At 36.9% G+C, this 22487-nt stretch overlaps 1 protein-coding gene across 1 annotated transcript in view; it reads right to left on the bottom strand.

Annotated features, from left to right (window-relative positions):
• Nucleotides 1–7181: 7181 nt before the first annotated feature.
• The window catches only part of LOC139710717 (solute carrier family 12 member 9-like), a 33477-nt gene continuing 18171 nt past the window's right edge, over nt 7182–22487 (bottom strand). Inside the window, exons 2-12 of the mRNA XM_071622639.1 lie at nt 21872–22006; nt 20443–20577; nt 19643–19945; nt 18235–18342; nt 16928–17039; nt 15818–15975; nt 14290–14375; nt 11669–11793; nt 10642–10834; nt 9263–9587; nt 7182–8085 (exon numbers count right to left, since the gene is read on the bottom strand). Of these exons, the coding sequence (XP_071478740.1) occupies nt 7241–8085; nt 9263–9587; nt 10642–10834; nt 11669–11793; nt 14290–14375; nt 15818–15975; nt 16928–17039; nt 18235–18342; nt 19643–19945; nt 20443–20577; nt 21872–22006 (2525 nt within the window). The 3' untranslated portion in view covers nt 7182–7240. The remainder of the gene's footprint in view (nt 8086–9262; nt 9588–10641; nt 10835–11668; nt 11794–14289; nt 14376–15817; nt 15976–16927; nt 17040–18234; nt 18343–19642; nt 19946–20442; nt 20578–21871; nt 22007–22487) is intronic.

Raw genomic sequence — 22487 nt, forward strand, 5'->3', positions numbered from 1 at the left:
AGTCAACATTGCATTATATTTTGATATTCCACCTCGCGCACTGCAATCACTTTTCGTCATGCATTGCCTTGGAACTTAAAGATAATATGTGACCCTGCACCTCAAAACAAACAAAAAGTCGCCAGACATGAATTTTTAGTTAAGACCATATTCTGAAAGAGCAGACTTTAAGCTTTAAAATGATGTATAACTCAATTCAAATGGACTCTCCTAACCTAACTAAATATTGGAAAGACAGCACAAACTCAGGAAAAGTGTGAACTGAGAAAAGAGGCTCTGAAGTACAGTGTCTATTCAAGCGCTTAATCTTTACCAAACTGTGCTGGCTGTGCGATGAATGGGACAAAAAACAGGAAGTAAACCACCAGAGTAACAACAATGAAGGGATTATCACGTTAAAGTGAAATTAAGCATGCCTCATTAACACATTCTGTCCATAATTAATGCCAACTTTCAAAGCAGTAGCTCTATCCTTTCAAAAGTTATTAGAGTTGGAAGTGAAGAGTGTGGACAAGGTTTTTTCAGAAATGAAAAAGGGATTCAAAGACACACCTAATCACACTATTCTACTAAAAATGTGCGAGATAAACTGCTAAAAAACACACTTTCCTGCCCGTTTTATGATACCAAATTTTAGCATAATGTAAAAGAAGACCCGCTCTTTCAGAAAATATGAAAAAGTCAAGTTCGGCTAGGTTGACCCATTTTACTTATTTTCAGTCCTCGCGCAAAATCAGTGTGTGCGACTTTATGTTCGTTTTGAGGTGCACGGTCACATATAAAGTTTTGGTACCTAAAAAGTTTCCCTGAGTTTCCTTGTCTTAGTTTGTGTTTCTGGTTAAAGTACCTTTCATACAACTAACACTGTGAGACTTACTCGCCCCAAAGTGCTCTCGTGTCTTAGTAATCATGCAATAATGGTTTCGTACAATACGTGTATATTGATTGTCGCGGGTACCGCGTCGAGTCAAACTAACGGCTCGTTCGAATTTTTCAGAGCCCGCTCTGCTCTGGTACGAAACCATTATTGCATGATTACTAAGACATGAGAGCACTTTGGGGCGAGTAAGTCTCACAGTGTTAGTTATATGAAAGGTACTTTAACCTGAAACACAAACTAAGACAAGGAAACTCAGGGAAACTTTTGAGGCACCAAAACTTTATATTATCTTTAACACATTGTCCTTTTCTTTAAAAATGCAAGGTAACAATTTGGAAAAAATCAATTCATTGGGACAGGAGATACAAAAATATACAAATGGATCAGGGAGCTCCCACATCAAATTCAAAGTTCTTATTTTCCAGATTCAAACTGGCATGTACAATTGTATTCCAAATCATATTGTGTTTGTATCATACATGAATCAAAACAATGCAACTTATCATGGAAATGCGAAGTGATGGACCCAAGGGCACCTGAGAAGACTATTTTCACCTAACTAAAATGTATGAAAATAGTTAACCCTAACCATGAAGGGGGAAAAAAAAGAAGAATCACAGTCAACTCGGTTTATATATGATTGAGGTCAACATTATTTCCTAAAGAGGCCACCATGGAAATTTTGATTACTACAATAATCTGATTTTTTTTTTTAAACAAATAAAGTGTAGGATGAAACTGTTGTTTATAAACATACATGTACACTATTATGTACTTTTCAGCAAACAACTTGAATATCAAATGAAGGAAAGATATTATTCAGAGGGGTGAAGGTTCCTGTGCGAGTTTCTTCACTTTGTCTCCCTCTACAAATTAAATTTGTTAAGATCACAACTGCTGATCTGTAAATTAGCAAACATGTCGGAAAAAAGGAACCAGTCAAACCTGTCATCTACTACTTTCTGGGCAGTGACATGTTTGCTAATTTACAGATCAGCAGTTGCAATCTTAACAAAGTTAATTTGTAGAGGGAGACAAAGTGAAGAAACTCGCACCTAAACTTGAATATTCTCTATTTCTATGGTCCTGATGAATGAAACAATTCTATCATAGGGTTCTACACAAAATACAGACAACTTGAATCAATTGAGACAACTTGCATTTTATTTAAAATACATAATTTCCAAGTTATTATACATTATATGTACTAAAACTGAAAGCTTTCATAGCATGAAGAGTAGGATTATGATCAGATTGCCATCTTAGAATTTGCAAATGCTCACTGGAAAACAAAAATATAAAAATAAGAGTTTTGGCAATATAAATAATTACATCGTAAGTAGTGAAACTCCAGCTGAAATTCCTTGGCCATTATCTGTATGTGAACTTAATTTTACATTTGAGGATGTGCGAATGCAACACACATTTTTCTTTCAAAAAGGCTACAGCATACTTTTTTGGCTACTCAAATATAAAACAGTGATACAATATGTCATTCCTAGATAATGGACATGGCTCAATATATTTCATCTTTTTCTCCAAGCTCAAATCAAACAGGGGCTCTGAGGAGCTTGGGGTCAGTGCCATCTTGATGCCAGTTTCCTATCCTAAAAGTGTGTCATAATTGAACTGTAGCAACCTCTTCAGGGCCCTATGAAGAATATTCTGCAAAGCACAACACAATATGGACCAAATACAAAACAAGAAGTCTCAGCATCTCATTTGAGCCTTCAGAGAAGAATGACGACAATTATTTGGCAATTTAAACAATGTCGAGTTATCGTGGGGGTTCTATCACTGCAATTACAGATCGTCTAATGAACATCTCTGCCATAATACACCAATGTGTGTACCAGTGCAGTATCATACTTTCTGCTGGGAGGATTCTGCAAAGCAAAATGGCAGTTACTATGAAAATAAATTCTACCTCTGTTCTCTAAATAGTAAAATACTTGTCTTTAATGCAGTGAATCTTGATACAAATATGTGTTTGTGAATCTATGTGTGTCAAAGTCTCACAATTTTTAAAGTACAAATACCGTAAAAGCTGTTAATATTTTTGCACATGTGGAGGTCACAGACATTTCCGCAAGATGTTGTTGTTCCATTTGATACCAAGGCTACTGTAAATGCACTACTGCCTGTGCGTTCACAGTAATTTTTGTGTTGTTCAACTTGCAGCCCAACACAGAGATTCCCAAAGTTCACAAACTTTAAACCATCGCAACAATCCCTCAAGCTCTTACAGTAGCCTTTTTATCAAAACAGAATGAACATTTATCAAACTATAGCATCAACACCTACAAAAAACAAAAAAGATTAAATTGCACCACTGCACTTCACATGCAGTATAGCTCTTGCATAATCTACTGGCCATGTGCAGTTTACTATGCCGTATAACTTGGCTCTATTGCTTCATTAACATGATACCATGACATAAATGATGAACAGCTCCACCATAAGATTTAGACCAGACCTCCACTACCCTAGTAATTACTCTTTTGTGTGCAAATTGCAGTACAAAAAAGTCCAATAGTGCTTCAATACATTGCACAATGTGATAGATAATCAACTCGAATAGATAAAAATTCCCCAAAGCAGCACAAACACCAGACTTAAATGGATGTTAGTTCATATAAGATGCCCATGCTTGTTAAAGCAGTACTTCCTTTCTTGAACACAAAAATCTGTCAAACACACTGACTCCTGTTGTTGACCCTTACCATACAAACCACAAGAAGACAGAGATATAAAATATTTGTTTAACTATCTCCAGTACCCTCATGATAAAATTGATGTATAACATCGGCCAATAATTTCAAGATATATACTGATGTTCAATCCAAGGACCAAGAAAAAAAAAGTAAAGCAATAGCATTATCTGTATCATGAGACAATGAAATGAAAAGAAATATCCCTCCCCACTTCCTTTTTGTGTTTGCCAAATCTGCCATCATAGAACCCACTCCGAAATACAAAATGTACACTATTGAAATAGCTACCCTGAAGATGCATACTCAAATACATTGTATATGAAATGTTTCACAAAAACGGCACACTCTAGATGTCAGATGTGCAGGAATACGGTAATACCTTGGTAACCATTCTGAGAACTGTTGGTCATCTATCATGGTTACACAGGTCACATCTGCTAGGTCTGTCTGGTCTATTGCTGATACTTTTGAAAAAAAAAAAGGAAAGGTATAAAAGGGAAATCGTGATCAATTTTAGATGAGTCACAAACAGCTCTCCTGTCATAGATTATTACACAACATCTGTCATAGATTTGTCAAGTAAGACTTCTTTCAAATTTTGCAGCGCCCCATTGTATCAGCCTTGATTTTCATCAAAATATCTTTATCATGTTAAGTAATTTTTCTGGCAAGATTCAAAACAAAAATCATTTCTCACAAAATGCAATGGTCTCATTGCATACCTTATTTCTTTGGCTTCATCAAATTTACAATATCAATGTTTCTGTGTAAGAGCAGCCATCAAATCTGTATCTATTTCCCTAAAAGGCTGATGTTTATCTTTAACCCTGTAAAAACACACTCGACATAAAAGCTCAGAGTATTTTCTACATTACATAAGGCATAATAGCAAGAAGGTCTCATCATCGAAGTCAAAAAGGTATGGGAATAACAAAAATAGAAGACATGATACTCAATCCAGCCTTACAGCTCATTCAGCCAGAATTACAGTCATAATATGGGACCACCTCGCACCTCGGACAACAGTCTGGGTTTAAAATTAGGAAAATAGATCTAAAGGCAATAACAAAGGAAAATAGCTGAAGCAGTAGGGCTGAGGTTTTGAATAATTGGTAAACAGCACTCAATAAAGTAATCACAAAGTAATACCCAAAACATAATCATTTCAAAAGAATTTTCATCTACATTGCATACAAATACATGTACATTAGTATATCTCATGCGCATGTTCCCAATGCCCATAATCGTAAAGGTCACTTTAAGACCATGTGCATTGTCTGCGGCTAGTGTTGTCACGTTCAAACAAATACTAGTAATTGAATTGAATTTTACTCTCAGAACAAAATGTATGCATGTCACATATTTTTGAAGTTTCCATCCAGAGTTGTTTGACACACATTACCTGTGTTTGTACAAGGCATGCTTGGGAAGGACAGACAGCCTTTGGAAAAGCTAAATGTACAAAACACTGTAACAACATGACTACTGTCAAGTCTGGCTCACAGTCATTGACTTGACACCATGAAATGAAGATAAAAGTGATCAAAATTCCCCAGTTCAAACAATCACAGAGATTGTGGATCTCTTTTTTGTTTTTGATGTGTATGTGTGTAAAAACTGCAGTACTGTTCTACTTGTGCTCAAAAGCACGTAGCAAAAGATCTACACTATGCATATTTCGATTGCATTGTAGTATTATGATAAACAATTGCTGTATCTTAGAAGACATAAACAACAAAACCTTTAGAGTTTACAACTACACATCCCATAATGTAACATTGCTTGTGAGTATAGTCCAGATCAAAAAGAAGAAAAAAAAAGATTGGATGATTATCTTCAATCATATATTGTTTTGATTCCACAGCAATTTGGTTTTCGGAAAAAATGTTCCACGAGCATGGGTGTCTTGAATTTAGTGAATACTGTCGTTAATGCTATTGATAGTGGCAGGTATTGTATTGGTATATTTTTAGATTTGTCGAAGGCTTTTGATACTATTGACCATTCGATACTCCTGTGTAAGCTTGAGCATTATGGTATTCGTGGAGTAGCTCTAGCTTGGTTTAAAGATTACTTGCAAAATAGACAGCAATGTGTAACGGTAAATGGAGTTAAATCACAGTCGAGGCAAGTAACATGTGGTGTTCCACAGGGCTCAGTCCTAGGCCCTTTATTGTTCCTTATTTATATTAATGACATTATCAATTCATCTAGCTTGTTTACTTATTCGCTTTTTGCAGATGACACTTGCTTACTTGCCCACCACAACTATTTGTTACCCTTAATAAACTCTGTAAATGATGAAATTGGTAATATATTTGAATGGTTTTGTTGTAATAAACTATTATTGAATACTAGCAAATCTCAATATGTTGTATTTAGATTAAGAGGGAAAAGAATCCAAAATGACATTGTTCCACTTGTTATAGGCGGTAACCAGATTGATCGAAGCCAAAATGTACGATTCCTAGGCGTTATAGTCGATGAATATTTATCGTGGAAAGACCACGTCAGTTACGTCTGTACTAAAGTTTCTCGTAGTGTTGGTATCATATCCAAGTTACGTCTCCATTTACCAAAAGAAACCTTAATTACTCTGTATAATGCCATAGTTATGCCTCATTTAATGTACTGTAATGTAGCTTGGGGAAATACTTATAAGACTCATATAGATAAGTTGATTGTTCTTCAGAAAAAAGCTGTAAGGTATATTACAAATTCAAACTTTAGAAGTCCAAGTTTGCCATTGTTTATTCAACTTCATATTTTGCCATTTGAAAAATTAGTTATCTTGAGTTGCTTGATTTTTATGTTTAAGACACAAGGTGATCCGAAATCTTTCATGAAGGATGCGTTTGTGTTAAATTCTACCGTTCATGCTTATAATACGCGTAAAAGTAATCTCATTCATCAACCCTTTGCAAGAACTCAAACTGCCCAAAATTCATTTGTATATGTTTGTATTAGAGAATGGAATAATTTGCCATTGAGAATTAGGTCAGCCTCATCACTATCCAACTTTAAACGTACATGTCGCATTTATCTTGAGGGAAATTTGTAAAACAAGAATGATCAGGGAAGCTGAATTTAAAAGTATAGTAAAATAGAAAGTATCTTTCTGCAATTTCATGTAAATTATATGTGTGTGCATGAGAGTTTTTGTGACACGTGTTTGTATGATTGAATGTGTGTGTGTGCGCGTGTGTGTGTGTGTGTGCTTGTGTTGCATCTGTCCTATGTAAATATGTTACTATTATACTTCTTGTTAATATGTTTAAAACTTTAGTATGTTTTGCTTTGTTTTATATGTTTATGCGGGACCCCTTTTTTTTACAAGCTCTGCTTCTTTTGGGGTCCCAAACCATTCATTATTCTTAATGCTGTATCCTTTTGTAAAATGTCAAATGTTTAATGAATTGGTTAAATAAACTTGAACTTGAACTTGAACTTGAACAAGTCACAAGTGGAAGTCAAATATGCAGTTATAAATATCATTAGCTTAAAATTACGTATTTCGTTCTCAGGAGATGACATTGTTTCATCACAATACTAAGTGAGATATTCAATAAAAAAATTGGACAGGATGCAATGTATAGGATCTTCCATTCTTCCTCAATGAGTCCCATTTATGGCTCACAGAGACACATCATAGAACAGTAGATGTGACTTCACTAAAACCATGAACAAGGACAGTAGGGGGTAGATTCTGTGTTAGTAGATCAAGATGGTGGAGGTAGGTCATGTGGTACTGAGGATCAGCTGGTGGGAGGGGAAGGTAGCAGAAGACAACCGCAGTGGATTTGGTGTAATCAGACACCATCTGGTTGAGAGCCTTCAGGTATTCCTCTGACACTGACATGACGAGACTGGGTGCCACATCACCATTGGGTGTGTGCATCTGGTAAGTGTTCAGAGAGGTGATGTGGTTCCAGGGTACTGTAACAATTTCGGCATAAATGCGCAGGTCACGCAGGAACTTGTTCAGCTTGTTCTTCTTCTTGGTTGTGGACTGGTAGTCTGAGTCCACACAGAGGAAGACCCTCATGCGTGTGTTTCGGTTCCATTTGGGCACCATGTGGAGCACGCAGGCTAGCTGCAGCAGAAAAATACAGGTGGTATCTAGGTATCCAGCTAGCTCAGGTTTCAGGAAGTTGATTGGCCAGACATCGATGTACTTCTTGCCTTGGCTTTTGAGGATGTCATCACGGTCCATGTCTGGAAAGTGTCGAGCTAGGCAAATGTTTTTGTGAAGGCGCACTGCATCACTGATCAGCAGCACATACTGGTCAGCTGACAGGGCTTTGGACTCCTCTAGGGTGCGTAGCTTGGGGAATTGGGCGAGTACATGGCCCATCTCCTGATCTTCGTCGCTGTCTGGTGGTGCAGTGAATCGTAGGCGCCTTGTTGAGTTGGAAGGTTTGTTCTCCTCAAGTGAATTCCTGGGAACACTGTCATCATAAAACCCCATTATGACAGTATTGGGCTTCATACCTGCAAGTTTACAACATGAGAGAAAAGGACTTTGGTAACACCATGGGCACAACAAATCCTAAGGATTCCACATACAAGAGCATGAAAGGAATGACCTCTAGGGCATAGCTATAGTTAGATTCATGCACATAGTGTGTGTGCATGTGTGTGTGTGTGTGTGAAGTATGTATCTCAAATTCAAATTAGGAATGACAGAAGAGGCTCTGTGCTAGTCCAGAGGAAAATGCATACATGTATAAACAAACCAATTGAACTGAACTGAGGAGGACAAACAATCATTAAAATCATAAAACAAACTAAGGCAATTATATAAATTATTGCAGAAAATGGGTCCTGATGAAGATTTTCATCACAATTCAAAATGATATCACCATCATCACTCTGCCATCAGTCATACAGGGTTTATACAAGGGCCTTACTATGAGAAAAACAAACAAAAGAAAATGCATGATGCAAGCAGCAAGAACACATCATCTACATGTACCTAACAAAGGATCAGGAACAATGGGAAGCAATATTTGGGTTTCAAAACTACATCATCATAATCAGTAAGCCACACTACCCTGACAGTGACTCAGCCACCACAGAGAAGACACATGACCACATGTTTTCTCTTATAAACAAAACTTGATACCATCCTGTGGTTAGAGAAGCAAACTATCAAGAAAGAATTAGTGAAGAGAAGGAATCACCCTTTTTATGCTAAATCTCTTCTCACAGTTGCTTGACTATGTATCATCCACACATGAAATGCAATCAGTTTTTTTTTATCACTGTGTGTGTGCGTGTGTGCTCACATGTACATATATAATCCAGTGAATGGAATATGGAAAACACAAACAGAGTGGGCAGAAAGAGGGTTTTGTCATTGTAAGATTGCTGCAGGCCCCTTGGGCAACCCCCTCCCATGTAGGCTCCACCCTAGGTGCCTATCTGGGGGCTTTGGGAGTTTGGGCCCTTTGACCTAAAGGATTTTTTTTTTGCCAAAAACGTAGTTAGTGCATCTACACCTCACATGCCTGGCTAGTATAGGTATCCAAAAAATCCATAGAGCAGTTTTTTCTGAAATCATGACCAAAAAAGACAAACAGACGAATAGACAACTCTGCATCTGGCACCCTTCAGGACAGAGGTATCAAATAACAAAAACAGACAAACCCTCACAGCCAATACATACCTCCTAAACCAGAGATGCGCATTAGGTGTGTGGCACCTTCACGGACACTGGGTGCTAGTGTCAGTTCTACAAAGGCCTTGACCTTCAATGTCTCTACAAGGTAGAGCCAGGCAGGCAGCTCACGTTGAATTGGGTCTGCTGGAAACTCATCCAAGAGACCAGTTTTGACATGGCCCAGGATGTAGAGGCCACTTTTCTTCATATCATTGACAAAGCGGATCAGCTGACTGGAGGCCCGAGGGTTGGAGATCAGCAGCAGCATCTGTGGCCGCCAGAACTTGACATGCTCCTTTCTGATGTCTAGCAGCAACAGGTACTTCCGCACCTGGTAATTATAGGCAAATATTGGGTGGAAGATTTGATATTTAATGACACAAAACATCTTTATTCAAATTATGCATCTAGTTATACATCACAGGTTTTTCTTTTGTCACACTCACAAACAATTCCTGTGGTGAAAAATCATGTAACCAGACACAGCTATAACATAAAAGAGTGTACACTTTCCTGTATTACAGAGTGAAGAAAACCTAATGACATGGCTGCAAATTATCATTCATTGAGGTATTTTATCAATACATCACTCTACATGTCAGAATACTATAACTGTATTAATTATCACACGATATATTCTTTTTCATGTTGTTCACACATGTTTATATCAGTATACTGATATTGGACATTATTCTTTCCAGTGAAAAAAATTGCCCAGGTCTTCAGAAAACTAATAATTTCACTGACTATTCCAAACAGCTATCTATTAACAATAAAAACTGATTTTATCTGCTATTCTTGAACACAATTTGGTGAAAATGTGGAATTTTTTTCAGAATAGTGCTTACACTACTAGCAATTTGAAGAAAAGTATTCATCACTGCATATGCAATACATTTCATATGAATAATATTTCCTGACCTACATTGTAGGACTTGTAAGACAATTCTGCTAGTGGATGAATTTGCAATTGAGAACCACAGAGACGGAATGAGAAATAAGTGTGTCCCTTTTCCAGTGGAAAGTTAATGATTTCCCATCTTGGAGACAAATACAGTGCATTTGTGTTCCAGGGAGGAAATTTTATTTCACAAGTTGTCAATTTGGTGAATATCAGTCCATTTGCGAAACAGGCAGAAACCAAAACACTGCAAATATTCCACACATACAGCACATGGCATCCCATATTATATGCCATAATCTGTAAGATCATGAATTGTACTTCCTGGTATATTAGCAAGTCTTGTTTTCACTTGTAATTCACCTATTTTGTATTATACTAATGTTTAATGTTTTATAATATTGTAGACGTGAGGACTGCTACTATTCTCATATTCCTGAGGCATGATTAGTTTTGATAATTAGATTGTATTCTTTTGTTCTACCTGGTGAAAGATAAGGGCCTGTGAGATGTAGCCCCACTCATTTTCAGGCCCCCAGATGATGATAACCACAAGGAGAAAGAAGAAGAGAACGATAGCGACGAAGGCCCAAAAGGGTTCAATCAGGAACAGCATGATGACACAACCTATCATTCCAATCAGAGCTGTGTGCCAGGAGAAGTACTTGAAAGATGGCCTGCAGTGATGACAAGCAATAAAGGGCAAAGACCGTCATTTACAACAGAAGTGATCATACTGTCAACCTTGCTTAAGCCAAACCAATTTGACTGAAGAAATAGCTTATAAATAAACCACTTATACGTGATTAGAATCAATAAAATATAAAGAGAAGAGGACTTTAAAAGTCCTTCAACTTGGCTGATTATTTGTTTTATGCGATGTTGACTTAAGCAAGGTTGACTATAGTTTCAAATTTGAACCAAGGACATACATCTTGGTATGAACTATGAACATCATTCATGCAATCATTTTACCACACAAACCATTACATACAGAAATATTCTCTATCACATTATGATAACTGATGTGAGCACCTCAGAAGTGTTGGGATGATTGTAATAATGCTTCATTTGGTCTTCAAATAAACATGAAGAGTAAGATTTGAAGTATACATGGTCTGTGTAGGTGTGCCTTTGATATGCAAGAGCATTGTGTATTCATCATTATGGATGTTCTCTGCTATACAAATGTGGTCACAAGCCTTGCAATCAGCCTGCTTTAAACTTTGAATTTTTCTTTTTTTTTCAGATAAAAAATTCGAGTTTCATGCATCTTTCGTTGCTAAATCAGGTAAATTTTAGAAGAATCTTGCATAGTTAATTTGGTTGTTATGGAAATCATATGCAATAGAAACTTATATGCAACATTGGGCATTGTTATGGTCTGCTGCTTTACACCTCATATAAGACACTGTTTTAAAATAGCCGTGCGGGCACAATTTAAATACAGAAGTAAACTGAGCATCTATTAGTCTATAACATGAGTTTTAAAATCACTCATTCCGACCCACCTGAAATTTGGAGCAGAAGCCACATCCAGGGCAAGGCAGGCCAAATTGACACAGGCATACGACAGAAGGAAGAAAACGGACACCAGAGGACCAATGGCATTCAGTTCTCCAATGAATAAAACCATCTGTAGGTGTGCAAGAGTGACATGTCTCAATTACTCAAACATTATATCTTACAAAATTGGGACTAAAAAAAGTTCCACATGTCCTAACTCAAAACAACTGCATGATTCACTAAGGAATTATAGAACGGGTCGAGAAAACTTTGCATTTTCATCCATCGAGAGCTTTGCCTTGGCATCTACTCACCAGACATTATAGGTCACACGATTATTACGATCACTGATGATGGCTACAGTAAACATGCTATAGCACACTCAGGTCACTGCCATAGGTCATTGTGCAAGATGACTGTGGCAGCTCCAGTCAATTTGAACTTTGGTCTGAGGGTGATATAACAGCTCTACTCACAGACTGGAATGCCACAAATACAGTTGTACTAAAAAACATTACATTTTTACACTCTACATTGGAGAGTTTTGCTAGGATTAAACATTTGGATTTGACTATTAAAACTTCTCTGTTCATGAGTTGGAACTTTTGCCAACTCATTCTATGCATAAATATGTCAAAAGGATGGTTCCTTGTATACTCAGGAGTCCATTCAATGCATTTGTTATGGTGTTCAACATGACTTTCTTGACGATCACAATTTTGACATCTGCAACAACACTCAACTTCCTGAGAGTGTTTTATTTAAACTGAAGTGAGAGGAACTGGGCAGTGTTAAACACAAAGACCCAATTTCTCCTGCTGACTTTGAGATCATAAGAGCAAACGGATTACACCATCTGGTGAGGAAGTGATACTTCGGGTATCACACTTTGAGCCATAATGTACCTTGCATGCTTTTAATGATTTACAGGCTGGTAGCATGGTCAGCTAGTTGACTGTCCTCTTGGGTAAAAAACGCATTCCACTAGCATTATAGGGGCCTACATGAGTTTCATTACATTACATTGTCACTCAAAATATACCCCTATCCATAACTCACATAAAACTCCATCATCAACGCTGTAACATAAAATCCACTCGTAAATCACTTATCAAACATATTACACAGAATGAAAAAAAGAAAAGAAAAAAAAAACTAACCCAAAAAAGGAAATGTGGTATAAATCAAAGTTAGCTTCTTCACAATCATGTGTAAGCTTAGATCCCAAAATGGCACGGAAGTGGTGAATGACTGTTTTACTAACCAGGGATATCATTGCACATTGTAAAGAAAGATGATTCAGATTTTCCTCTCCTGGCAGGATAATCAAACACATGTATGAATGTTGGCACTGCTCTCTTATCTCATGAATCACTCTCTTTTATTCTTTCTCCTTGTTCACAGTGCATGACAGCACTCATATGACACTGCATATGTGTAATGATGATGATGCATTAATGACTGTGAAATGGAAAAATACTGCCTCAATGTTCAGCATCTCCCCATAAGTCTTGTGAGATTTTAGGTGATGTTGGAAGTGCCAGTAACATATGTAACCACTTCCCACCTCCCTGATGTGACCCACTACAACAAAAGGATACGAAAGTCGGGGGAGGACAATTTTCTGAAAATGACATGACATTATTCCCTTACTCTTCCACTTTAATTCCATATAACATGACTCCTAAAAGTACTCGGCTGCGGAGATATCAATAATTTTATTAGTGCATGTTGAGTTGTTTAGGAAATCAGCGTTTTGAGAAAACCGCTTTCAAAGTTTTCCTTCCAACGCTATCATGATCAAGGGGAGGCAAGACAGTTTCACCACTTGACAATAGAAGGTATGCTCCTAGCAACCTCCGCGATGTTCATTCAAGCTTAGTGCCAGCGATCTCCGCACAACCAATCAGTAATCAGGATGCCATGCACTGACCAATAAGATCACTCCCTCGTTGCTAGGGGCGGAGTCTAGCTGTGGCGCTAAATTCAAATCTTCAGACATGTTTCTGTTCCGTCGAAAGTCAGAAAATCATGGCCCAGAAAAATATTATTTTCTTGCCTTTCCTTTGATCATTTAGCTTCGAAATTTCGGCAGATGATAGACGATACATTAAACTACAAAATTATGCCAAAAACAGAAATCTGATCATTTTGAACAATTTTGATGGTCCAACTTCAAACTCAATTTTCTTGGCTCAGCTGTCAGTGACTTCAGGATCCTTTTGTTGGAGCAGGTCACATACATCTTTGACGATGTAAAAAAGAAAAAAACAACAACTGCTAAAATGTTATTTCTAGTGAAGCAAGAAAGAACAGATAAGATCTGAAGGAAATATAAAAATACTGGTATATCCATGTGTATACAATTTTTTTTTTCCTCCCACAGTGCAATCAAGAATGTCCTTGGTGGCATTCATTATATATTGGAAAGTGTTTTTTCTTTCTTCATTATTTTATGTGAAGGTAGTAAGATAGCATGCTGTTTCAAAGTAGGTTTCAATTTGATTTAGGATTGATTTTGACTGCATTCCATCTCAGCCTCAGGGTACTAACCCAAAGAGAGAAGAAGCTCACATAAAGTCAATCTCTAGCACTTTACAATGACATAAATAAACATCATCTTTACCTGAACCATGAACCAGCAGACTATCAGAGCTACAATGGGGTTGCCACCCTTGGTCACCCCTCTGGCAATAGGATTGGTGATAGCTCCTGGAGACAAAGGGCATACAAGAGCACATACATGTAAAGGTATCCAGGCACAAATTAAGACAAGTACACTCCAATCACTCTAAATAATAATACATTTTACATTACTTTCATTTAGAAGTAAAAAATATCTGCACTCTACTACCCCTATTTAATCTTGAAATAGCAAGAGATATTTGTAGGAAAATTTTCATCAACAATGACAACAACTATACAAAACAAAGATAGAGATTAGAACAAGAAGAAAACGTATAATGAATGCGTTTTGCCACAATTCACGATGCAATTACAATCTTACCAGTGCATAAATCATAAACAATCTGGTGAGATGATTATATTTTGTTTCTTATGATTCATATGGCTGATGATCAGTGATAGAGATTGGTTTTATGCACAGTAGAGGCTATAGAATTACAGTTGAACCTCTCGTATCTGGACAAGTCGGGACCGGGGCTCATCCGGATAAGGGATTTGGCTGGATATGGGAGACTCAATGCTTTATACATATGCATATACGTACACATGTACTGATGTAGCCCATTGTAGTACCACATGTAGTAATGTGTATACTGCAACCTTTTCATTGTTACATGTGAGAGGACTCAAGCACATAATCTGTCCATGTTCTTGCGATGATTTGGGGATGTTTGGGGATGTTAAGATGTCTGAAGGTAAGCAATTTGGAAGGAAATTTGATGTAATGTATGTTATTCATGTTGGAAGTAATATGTAATTCATGTGTGTTTGTGTAGGAGTTCTCAAGGAGTTGGGAATCCCCCTTTCCTCCCGTAATTATTAAAAAAAAAAAAAAAAAATCACGGCGAGAATGTGTCCGTATAATAGAGAGATCCGGATAAAGGGAGGCCGGATAAGAGAGGTTCAACTGTATTGATGTGTGTGAGTCATATTGAAATGTCCTATAAATCTGACCTGCTTTCATCATTGCAAGTGTCCTTCTCAAATATGGTCTAAAATTACTAACATATGTAGATTTTTATGCTGATTGTTAAGAGGCCGAGCAATATGACACAAGCAGTACTGAAGTCCCCATGCAAAGTTTGCAGCTGAAATGAGTTTCAGTGTTAATTGTTCTCGTGTGAATTTCCTTTACCTTTGGCAACTTTTACACTACCTACTGTACAATGCATAAGGCAAGAGACAGTATTACAGTTAATCTTTAGTACAGTGTAAATTGTCACAATTTTTACATAGAAAAAGAAAATACAAATAACCATAGTACAAATACAATAAAATCTAAAGAAACCATGGCATGCTCAATTTGAAACTGATTGTGGTGAAGACCAAAAGAAACTCTGCCATAGTCAATTTGAAACTGATTGTGGTGAAGACCATAAGAAATAACATAGCAAATTAGAGATACAGATGCTATAAAGCATGACTGGGAAGCTCTTCAGGTAGAAGGAATGGAAGAGAGTAGAACCTACCAAATACCCTGTCCTTAGCCAAGGCTAGGAGAACTCTGGAGCCTCCTATCAGTGTACTCAGTGATGTGGAGAGAGTGGCACAGATGATGCCTACTGCAATCAGAGGTCCACAAACGCTGACATGCTGCAGGAAATTGTAGTCATTCACCAGCAATTCCCTGGTGGTTCAAAGATTAACATATACTTTGTGGATTCATCTCACACATGTATGCATTGTTTATTTTATATAACTGCTGTCTACTTTCATTCTGTTTTGCTTTCAATTGAGTTGTTGTATTCTGGATCACCTGTGTGCAAATATTTCATATTTAATATATGCAGCATATCACACAGAAAGATGACATCCAAATATGTTTCAGATCAATAGATTTGTTTCCCAATCAAAATGTTAGGAAACAGCATAATCCTCTGACTGTACTTAACACTCGTATCACCACTAATATACGCAGCAGATTTCAGTTTGATTACAATATTGAAACAATGCAGCAGCACCACAATGTATTGATAAGACTCCTGATTTTATGAAGGGTCTAGGTTCAAATGTTGGACAAAACGTTTGTCCACCATGTCCCTCTTGACCCATGAGTATACAAAGTGTGAATTGGTACCTGCTGGGGTAATAATAATGACAGGGCACTCTGGTAGAGCAGTGGTAAAAATGAAGAGGTTGTAATAAGACCATTATTGTCATTACCCTTTGATCTATGAAGATATCATTATTGGTTGAATACTGGCAGTATTATAGTGTATGCATGCTATACTTCTATTATGTATGGTAACTACACTAAAACAAGAGTCCAGCATCACATCATGATATCATATGAAGGATGGTAAGTGTAATCATGCATTGTGCAAGCCTCTGTATTGACAATGATTCATGGAGCAATAATGTCACCTTTAAACTTTAAGTTCTGGATATCAAATAATACATAAAGCTCAGTCCAAAAGGCTGATTGTCTTCTGTTCAAACATAAGTATTTGAAGAAGTTCCAAAGTCTATTCAGATGAACAATGATATAAAGATGGCAAAAACATGGTCCATTCTTGTGCATTGCATGCTCACACGGGCCAATCCCTCCTCCACTCGAGATACAAAAGTGGGTGATTTACCTGCTGCAAGAAGCAGCGACAAGAAGGAAGACAATAACATAGATGGCTGCTGTGTAGGCACATCCCCCTAGGGTGCCCAGTGGTATGGCTTTGCCTGGGTTCCTCAACTCACCTAGTGTGTTCAAACAAAATTAGATTACATCATTTACATTTCTGACCATTCAACACAACAAGGCACAAACAATTTTCTACTGCATGACCAAACTAACATAAATATCAGATAGGTGACATACTCTGACACTCACACTGACATACAGAAAGTAAACATATAATATATATGTATCTTTCTTGCAAGATCTTTGCCACTTGGCTGAGCATGATATTTTAGCATGCTACAAAATTCTATTTTCACTACCACTGCTGACAACTATCATCACATCATCGTAGTTAAGATTATCAGTTCAATCATTATTTTTAGTATTATTGTTATTACTATCATTATAGTTTTATCACTATTATTATTTCTATTACTATTATTTATTTCTATTATCATTATCATCATTAGCATTATGATCATTAAAAGTTATATCATGTATTTGGCAAGAGCATACATGTTTCAAAGCGATTCATCAACTTTATACACAAACATCATAAATAAATATTAGACATTAAGACACACTTGGTTGTACAGACACAGCTAATTCATCGTTAATGAAACCTAAAATAAAAGCAGATTATTCAACTTCCTATTGTGTGAGGGTCCTCTTGCATTAGATATGACCTGTGATCAAACTTAAGTCTAATCTGCACAAAAATACAAACATACTGTAATTTATGACGGGGCATCATGCACGATGCAATCTACTAACAATTAATTACAAGTTGTACTTGATTTCAGCAGCTCAACATAGAGAATATCTGTGAGTTTAATAGCCTAATTAGACTAAAATTGCAATTATTTCACGAAGAGGAGTTTTTTGTTTTTTTTGCATATATAGATGCTGGTACTATCAGGATACTGTTAGACAACATTCTTCATTTAACTAGAATGAACAACATCAAAGAAATATTCACAATGCATAGAATCCGCTAATTAGCCACCACTAGCCAATTACACATGTACATGCCATCATATCCTATAGGTGACACTGACAAATTAACAAAAGACATTATGATGTTTTTTGACATTGACCAGGTGAGTCCAAAGGTTCTGTCAAACTCAGGTCGAAGCGCACTGCAAACAGATCCTATCTCAACTTATCTTATTGCATATAATGGACAATTTGTGACTCTCAAGATCATGCAAGTGAGTGCAGATAGGTGCAGAGAATGTTTGTAATGAGAGTAAAGACAGAAACAGCTCTTACCAGACATGTTGGCCCCAGCCATGATACCTGTAATACCATTGAATACAATGGCAAACACAGTCAGGAAGTTCTGCTTTTCACCCGTTGTGTAGTCCCATGTATAATTGTCTTCACAAAGAGATCAAAGGAACATAAAAGAGGCAAGGAAAAATTATGAATGTCAAAGCTCAACAATATACTTCTGAAGTAAGTGACAAAAGTTTGCTGCACATAGTTATCCCAACACATCATGCCTAAACACCTTTTCTTTGAAAGTGACATTGTCAAGCAGGAAAAGGAAATCATTGTTAAATACATTATTCATATGTAATGCAATGTCATAACTTTTTATATTTTCTATGTTGTCTAAATGTTTGAAATTTATTGTGTGACAAAGTCAAATTTCCATGTAATATTTTAAGACAGAATCTGGACAAAAAAAAAGTAAAGAAAAGAAATGAAATAGAACATTCATTTCACTCTAGAGACAAGACTCTCAGTCTTATCACTATCAATAGTTCTCATTCTTTTTTATGTCATCATGATTTCAACCAAGTTTCATCTGATGATAGAATTTGGTTTCAGCATGAACATGATATTGTTCTTCGTTGCCACAAGATATTTTAAATAAAGCTCCATTACAGTGTGTCAAATCTTCCATATTTCACTATAACAATCATTTCCTCTGCCACAAGTGAATGAAATTACAGCAAGCTGATAAGAATTCCAGCTAGTAATGCTTTTTAACAGTCCTGAAGCTGCTTTAACCTCCAAAAGTTTACGATGTGGTGTAACTTAGTACTGTAGGCTGAGTCTCAATAATATATTTTGTTTTATTTTGTTTTCTATCACCAACACCACTCAATGAGAACACACAGAGAACCTTAAAAATAATAACAATAGAACATCTGAATGACTGTCATACTTTTGCTCTGAAATAGTATCAAATGTGTAATCATGACTTTACATGACTTCTTTACAAATGATCCTCACAGTTTAGAATTGGTGGCATTCAAAGCTTATCATACTAGCACAAAACCCCGTACAATCTACACTAGAACAACACATTTTAAAAGGTTGTGTGTCCCTTTTGAAACCCTGAAAAGTAGTTTCCTTCCATAAGCTGATATATTGTCAAGGTAGGTAATTCAGACCTTTCTGCAGAATCACAAAACTGGAAACTTCTTTATGATGGAGAGGAAAATAATACTATATCGATTTCCAGTGAATTCATTAAAATCCTGAAAGAAATCTAGCTGTTGTTTTCAAAGCAAAAGTGGAGCATTTTCGGGTGACATTGGGTTAGTTCTTCATTTCATTCAAAAAAACACTCTGAGATGTATAACTGTAACATTTCATGCACGATGTTGGAAAACATTATTTTGCAACCATGTAAAATGTCATGATGCTTCTTTAAATGGACTCATACCAAAAAGGTTGGCTCTCAGTGTGTCCAGGCTGAGCCCAGTGTAGTTTGCTGTGGAGTTTGGTTCAACAAATCTATTGGATGAAGGCAGAGGAACCTCGAAGGGCTCCCGGACAAAGGCGTTGACGATGATTGTTACAATAGCAGCCATCACAGTCAGGAAGATGATGCCAGTGGTGCGGGCAAACATCTTGGCCCCAATGACACAGACCAGAAAGCAGAACATGAGGATGGCAGAACTGTACAGGAATGTCCACCATCTCTTGTTCTCCCCACCAGTAGGAATGCCATTCTTCACCAGTGAACCTTGGGGGAAGAGCATGCACAATAACACTCACACAATAATAAGCAATAGTTATTAGCGATAGAAAAAAAAAATTGCACTTGTGAGCCATGCAAATTCCTTACCATTTCATCAAGGATGTTTTATAATTCAATAAACCCTCAATAAACCTTCCACATTTAAGAGGAATATAGCTATGAGTTTATGAATTTACCAAATTCGATTAAAGTCATTAGAATCCGTTGTTTGTTTGTTTATTTGTTTGTTGTTGATATTTTTTTTTTTGGGGGGGGGGCATCATACAACCTTAAAACTCCCGGAGAACAGCCTGAGATCCCTAGGATCTAGGATGATTCCATTTAAGTTTAGTTGGAATTTGCACAATTTTTTTTTTAAAAATAAGAACAAATCAAATACAACTATTGCCTGGAACAAGAAAAGGAATGATTATAATAGCTCACTCAAGACTTTGGTTGGGTTGTAAGAATACTGAAAAATTATCTTCTCTTCAGTTGCTCACCTGATTCACCAAAATTGTCCTCCAGAATCTCTGTGAAGGCACTACAGTTGAAGGCACAGGAGAAGACATTAGCCAGGTAGAAGATGAACCCTATGCTCCCTCCAAGTTCTGGACCTAGGGCACGGCTGATCATGACTACAATGTACATTTGGTTGTCAAGGCAATAAACCACATCACACCACTACAAGACAGCACAACAGCTTATTTGTATATCAGTGAATAAAAGCAAATGTAAGATACTTGAATAACCCCTGGAAAGTGTACGTACACATACACACACCCATGCACACAATTATGTAAGTCCAGTATCCACATACATTTCTAAACAAGAGTCAGTGCCTGGACAGTTTTGGACAGAAAATTTCAAAACAGGTGGATTGTACTACAATTACTACAAACAAAATCTTCTCATGACATCAGTATTGAGCAAAGAAATATATGTCACATTGGTGCAACTATCTAGTTTTCATACAATGTTATGTAGTTAAGAATGTATGTCATTCATTGTTTTCATAACACTTGTAGCTGACCTACATGATGTCCAAAGGGCCAACATGAATTCTCCGGCGTATCACATTTCATCAGAGAGAGGAACATCTACGTAGGGTCTTCGAGTCAAAACTCTGATGGAAATAACAACAAAAATGATTTCCCACATATTCGTACATAATTGTAAATTAGATAGATACAATATACATACTAACTGTACATATATAACAAGACCTACACATGTACCAATGTACCAGTACATACATGTATGTACATATGTATGGCTGGTAGACCTTCACAAGATATGTGACAAATTTGCAGTAGATTTCATCGTTAAAGATGAAAGTGCCCCGTACAGATTTCTTTTATTTTCCCTGTATCTCTGTGCATCTTCCATCTTCTTTGGCTGAAGAGATTTCATTTAATAGGCAAACTACACATTGTCATCCCATGATATATATTGTGTAGGTGTTTACTGCACTAGACATCATACATCTTGTTCAAGAACACTTGAATTGTGTTCTCAATCAGGGCTTCAAGTTACTGTAAAAGTGGAAATTTTCATGGTGTTGAAATTTTCGCGCATTTTGCGCAACCAAAACTAGCGCGAAAATAAAAGCACACAAATATTTTTGCCTGCCATATGTTCCAGTAGTTTAGATCCTGATTCCGCGGAATTAAAAACATGCGAAACTCTTCTTATCCCGCTGAGCGTGAAAAATTAGTCGCGAGAAAATATCCACTTTTACAGTACTGTATTACACCTTAATGAAAACACAAGTTAACTCTGCTGTAATTCCTTTGTTTGTACACAGAGTGTTTAATCTTTGGACTTTTCCCATTCTTGTCTTGATAGGAACACACAGTAATCACTTTCACTTTCATCTACTAGTTTTAATGGAAGTTTTTACAAGCTCAATTATTGTGTTGCTAAGGATACAGTAGGCCCCGCCTCCTTCAACAGCTCCATTGGTGGAAATGGCACAGAGTGAAAGAACCGTGAGAAGAACGATGAAGTATCCCAGGGTAAACATACCAATAGTCTCCAACAAACCTGCATGCCCTATGGCAAAACCTGACATTCAGGAAGAAAGAGGGGGAAATAAAAACAACAATTGTAACAATACTTGCATGCCTCATTCAATGCACATATTTCACAAACAAAATATGCAATTATGACGAAATACAGGAAATGTACCATGTAGGAATACGTAGATTGTTGCCACACCACAGATATTGTAGTTGCCTTACACTTACGTAACGATTCTTGATAAGTCTTGGCATGTCTTGAAAGGTTTGGTGTGATGTAAATTAGTACATGACACTTTCATGAAGAAATCTTTTCACTTGATGCCTATAAAAAGAAACTTACTACTAGCACATTTTCATATACCTAAAATATCTGAATATCGAAGTGATACAATGTTTTATTGTGGATTGTTTGATTAGAGCAGCCCTGCCCCCCCCCCCCCCCAACACTTTTGTCAACAAGTTCCTGGTTGTATTTAACCCTCCACAAGCACTTCATTACTTCTGGTAAATGACCAGCCTTGACT

This window comes from Diadema antillarum, unplaced genomic scaffold (assembly GCF_040938485.1).
Source record: "Diadema antillarum isolate AM-2024a unplaced genomic scaffold, OU_Dant_1.0 scf00000039, whole genome shotgun sequence".
Classification (NCBI taxonomy): Eukaryota; Metazoa; Echinodermata; class Echinoidea; order Diadematoida; family Diadematidae; genus Diadema; species Diadema antillarum.